Raw genomic sequence first — 5,279 nt, 5'->3', positions numbered from 1 at the left:
TTTTTGTTTTTGCAAGGGTCTATTTATAATCCCAATTGGAGTTCCTAATCTGGGTGATTCAGAAGCATGCTTAACAAGTTGTTTATTTTAATATGAATACTTACAAAATAATTGCTGATTAATTAAGATTAATGATTTTGGAATATATTCAACCAAAAATAATTCCCTTTAAATATGTTTTACTGCTGTTTGAATGATGTACTTTAGTGGCATTCCATATTCATTCTACATTCTTTATGCAACAAAACTTATTTTTTTTGCAGGAAATACGAAGAGACATTTTTAAGACCCAAGTCTTTGACGTCACTGAGAAATGATAAGAATGCTTCTTGGCACTGACGGTTCCCACTTCCAGTTAGAGATAATCGGCTAGCGGAAGCATACTCTTTTTTGGTTCCGAAATCACGAGCACTGCACTTTTTTTGCGAAAGTGATACGGACAGGAAGTCGGGACCTACGATTTCCTTCTAATTTGGCGGACATAACATCGAATAATTCAAATAGTGAATAATGGGCGATTCTGCCGAATGCGTTGCGTATTTGATAAGCCCGCGTATTTAAAGGCGTTTGCATCACTCCCTTAAGATACAGCTATCTTGGCGTTTTGTTTTCCTTTTCCCCGATAAGGAAGACTAGCCATAAGGTTGGCGATAACATTTGCAGTTCCGTAGCGCGATCCGAACTTCCGGTGATGATGGGGGTCTCGATCCCAGTCGATCCAGTCGACGAGTCCACTGTGTCGTAGGCACCGTCGAGATAAGATTGAACAATGGCCGGACCTACAATCGGGCCAACAAAGAAATCAAATCTACCTATGACAAATACCTGGTACGCAGGCCCATCCATATATAGTATGGCCGCGATTAATCAATGTTTATGGTGTAAACAGAAACCCCAGTTTGCAATTGCGTTGTGATTAAGTTTTTATAACTTTCGCTGGGATCCAATGTGCTCCAATTACGAGGAAAGTAGACAGTTTTATGGGCGAGGATCAGGCGTTATTGGTCCGACATTCTTGATATTGATCATTAGCATTGTTTACTATAGCTTTTTCAAGTATTTTGTTTCTGTTGATTTCTATCTGCTTTTCTAGAAACCCTTATCATTTCACTCACTTTTCTTGGTAAGTAATTCTTAATAACATTTTGTTTTAACTAGACCAAAACTTATATAAGCAAGTAGAAGGCTTTTTACTATATTTCTTTCATATATTTACTAGATATTCTTGGAACTATTGAACTTGGAACCAAATAAATCCAGTATTCTTTTAAATTCCAGTGCTTAGAAGAAGGAAAAGATGATGGACATCATGAGTTGCCGGCTGAAGAGATGGCCATACCTGCTGATTCGCATTGCTCAGCAGTTGAGGACTCCCCTGCAGATTGCCCGCCACTCGTACCACCAACTGAACCACTACTACTCCATCCGCTCGCTTCAATCCGGAGTATCCAGGCGATCAATCAGGGATCCCTACCTCACCAAGGTGGTCCAAGGAAGATCGAAGAAGCCGCGATACCCAGGTGATCAGCGGGCTAATCAGCGTTTCGGGGAGGACAGCTGGTTCCTCAGCTCCACGCCTCTGGCCGAGGTGATGGGCGTGGCAGACGGAGTGGGCGGCTGGCGGGACATGGGCGTGGATGCGGGACGCTTTGCCAAGGAGCTGATGTCGTGCTGTTCCGGACAGACGGAACTCCCGAGCTTCGATGGACGCAGTGCTCGGGATTTGCTCATCGCCGGCTATCGGGATTTGGTTCGGAAGGAGAATCCAGCGGTGGGAAGCAGCACCGCCTGCTTGGTGTCCATGCACCGCAAGGATTGCACCCTCTACACCGCCAATCTGGGCGACAGTGGCTTCATGGTGGTGCGAAATGGAAGGGTACTGCATCGGTCGGAGGAGCAGACCCATGACTTCAACACGCCCTATCAACTGGCAGTGCCACCAAAGGGCAAGGGTGACAACTTCTACTTCGACAAACCGGAAATGGCGGAGTCCACGAGGTACTCCCTGCAGCCAGGGGACCTGGTGCTCCTGGCCACCGACGGTTTGTTCGACAATCTGCCCGAGAGCATGCTACTCAAGATTCTAAATGGCCTCAAGGAGCGGGGGGAACAGGATCTCCAGAAGGGCGCCAATCAGGTGGTGGAAAAGGCCAGGGAATTGTCCCTGAATGCCAACTTTCAATCACCGTTCGCCATCAAGGCCAGGGAACACAATGTTCTCTACTCCGGCGGCGGAAAGCCCGATGACATCACCCTAATCCTGGCCAGCGTCGAGGTGCCGAAAGCCTAACAAACTGGGAGTCAGTCTGTCGCCAGCAGGCGTCGCCGGCAAATATTATTCCACGTCTATCAAAAGTCGGCGATAAAAATCCAAATATATATGTACTTTGTTTATAAAGAACACAGACTTGAATTAATACAGGAAATGGTATAATTATAGAAATCTCTAGGAGATAACAACGTAGAGATTCTTCAGATTCTTTAAAATGGATTTTAAATTCGGTTTAAAATTGCATCACTCATACGCAGTGTTGTCTTTGCCAACCTGAAACCTACATTTTATCCCTCCAAAAAGTTATCATAATATAATATGTAAATATTTAACAAATAATTACAAAATAAGTGCTTAACTGGTTAACTAAAAACAACAATAGATTATATTTTTATTGACTTGTTAGTGCACAACAATTGTGAAATTCCGTAATTTTGTATACTATCTCGAGCGCAGCTGTAGGTACTATATATTTGTTTATAAAGACGCCGATTCGTGAGTGCCTATATAGAGGTTCGTTCATTCAGCAAACGCGATTATGAATGGACGGGCAAAAGCTACAACCGATTCCACACACAACCTCACAACCAACCAACGCCGGGATGACTCATCGCCGTTTTAACCAGAATTCGTGCGTTTTGTTTTTTCTGTTTTCCATTTTGGCCCACTTGGTGTGGGAGAGAGGGACGTGCCACGGCCTAGGGCTCCACACTTGGCACCCACTTGCCAATGTCGTCGCAGTCAACGAAACTCGTTTTGCTCTCGCCTGCCTTTTCACTCGCCTTTCAAGTTTGAGTGAGTTGAAAGCGAGTGAGTTAACTCATGGCTCGCAAATTGGTGCACTCAGCATAAAGAGAGGAAGCCAGGCGAAATCAGGCGATGCGAGGCTATGGCGCTGGAAATCCCAATGCAGCACATTGCGAAATTCCACCCGGAGCAAAAAGGCTTCGATAAAAAGGGAAGCCCAAGCGATTCGACTAATGGTTACCATAGAAAGAAAATAGCTAATATTCCAGAGATCTAAAGAAAATTATACTTAATATGGATATGGAAAACTATAGTTTCAAAATAACAAACAATTAATGTTATGTATTCCTTGTTTACATTGTTGTAATGGAATTTTCTAGAGCCATTTTATGGGTTAAAAGTCTTATCTTGTAATTATGTGAGCAAACAAGGTTGTAGCTTTTGCAGGTACAGCAGTTCGTGGGCAGAATATTTTAGCCAAAAATGATTATACAACTTAAAGTTTTTGATTGTTACAGAATAATCGAGAAGCTTGTTTGTTGTATTTTGATTTGAATTAATTCCTCTTTCAGTTAGTTTCCTTTATTATATTTTATAATATATTTTATTTTATTTTATAATACTACGTTTCCCTGGAACCCAAAATACCCTCTGCTTGCAGTTACAATGAAAAGGAGTTGACACAATCTGGGGAGTGCTGTGTGTGCTGTTGGTCGGGCGTCAGTTCCCGATAATTTCCTTTGGCTTTATCTTTTCCCCATTTCGCACTTTTCAACGCCGTGGCGAATCGAAGTTGGCGGTGGAGTAGCTCTTCGTTTTGCGCCTGTAGAACTCCTCCCTGAACTCTGGAATTCCATCGCCCGATGCTTCGCCTCTTTCTCGGAATTTCGCGTTGGATGACGCGTCACAAAGTGCATTTTGGGATCCCGCAAACACGGGCCAACGGCAACAAGGATGCCTCGCTGCGTAAATCTTTCAGTGGCGAGTGCATTTTTAGCCACACTCCACTCCACTCCAGATGTGCTCCAATTCCGCCGGGAAATCCCATTCGAACCAACTCCACACCCGTTTCCCAATCCCATTTGCCGGCATGTGCCATTTCCGCCGGCTTTTATTCAGAAATTAGCTATATAGTGGACGTATAACTCAATTATAGAAACACTAGGCCTAATGCCAAACATCGCGCAACTAGTATTTAGCAATAAGTAGAGAGGCCACCCGCCACATTTTACTTTTCTAGTTAAGCCTTCTTCTCTAGGGAGTTCAACAAACCCAAGGAAACAAATTAATTGACGTGTTAAAACCAGTGGCGGGGTTATTTTGTGTACTTTATGAGACATTTCACACACCCAAAATACGTAATTAAATTTAATTTTATTAGTAACACAATTTTAAAAACCCTTACTAAATAAATGAACGTTCGGATTTCAGTATGTTTATTTTTTAGCTCACTGGCTTAATCAATTTCTAGATGAAAGCATGACTCTTGGTTTGCCTAGTGTCTATATAGAAAAGATAAGGCTTATCGCCACACTATCTATCCCACATCGAATCAGACTTACCCCTGATCCCCCCATATAAACAACGCCCCTGATAAACGTATTTATTTCTCTGCCTTTTTTCTCCCTTGGCGACCAAGCTTAATTCCAAGAAAATCGAAAGCTAATGCGAAAACACGCAACTTTTGACATTTTCCTTTTCTTCTTTTCATATTTCCATGTTTCTTGTGCTAGTAAATCTTAAATATACGATGACATAATTTTGTGGTTTTGGTGAAAATTTGTTTCGGAACTGAAAAGCGATTGCTTTTCTCTTTCAACTTGTGACGTCATTTGATAGAGCAACCGTGTGACCAAATTTGGCTCTCAAATGAAGCGAGTTCCAAAACCGGCTTCTCAACTTTAAAGTTGATTCGTTTTCAAAGGCCTTAGCTTTAGCCAAGTTTAAGCCATTGACGTCATAAGTTAATTTCATTAGCGTAGCGCCAAAATGCACAAGCTAAACGGTCTTTTAAATCCAGACATCCGAAATGTATTTTTTTCTGGTGATTTCCCCTAATTGCAAAAGCAAATCTCTTGAAAGAACAAAGATTAGAAACTGTGTAGATCTAGATAAGTCAAGTTATCTTAATGAAGAGGTAATATACTTAATTAAATTATCGTATAAATACCAATTTTAAGGTTTCACCAAACTCACTAATAGAAATTACTACTTACTTGAAAATAAACCTGCATCACTAATTTTCGAAGAAAGCTAAGTA

At 41.9% G+C, this 5,279-nt stretch overlaps 1 protein-coding gene across 1 annotated transcript; it reads left to right on the top strand.

Annotated features, from left to right (window-relative positions):
• The first annotated feature begins 1,103 nt into the window (after nt 1-1,103).
• Nucleotides 1,104-2,401, top strand: LOC108088436 (protein phosphatase PTC7 homolog fig). Its single transcript, XM_017186209.2, has 2 exons — nt 1,104-1,123; nt 1,279-2,401. Exon 2 carries the CDS (start codon nt 1,298-1,300, stop codon nt 2,288-2,290), a length of 993 nt encoding a protein of 330 aa, XP_017041698.1. The 5' UTR covers nt 1,104-1,123; nt 1,279-1,297; the 3' UTR covers nt 2,291-2,401.
• Nucleotides 2,402-5,279: the final 2,878 nt, after the last annotated feature.

The sequence above is a fragment of the Drosophila ficusphila genome, unplaced genomic scaffold, assembly GCF_018152265.1.
Source record: "Drosophila ficusphila isolate 14025-0441.05 unplaced genomic scaffold, ASM1815226v1 contig_791, whole genome shotgun sequence".
NCBI lineage: Eukaryota > Metazoa > Arthropoda > Insecta > Diptera > Drosophilidae > Drosophila > Drosophila ficusphila.
The sequence above is the reverse complement of the archived record's forward strand: the minus strand, read 5'-3'. Positions and strand labels throughout refer to the sequence as shown.

Bases quoted from the DNA above. Each gene is read 5' to 3' on its own strand.
- LOC108088436 (XM_017186209.2), top strand. From the start codon at position 1,298: ATGATGGACATCATGAGTTGCCGGCTGAAGAGATGGCCATACCTGCTG.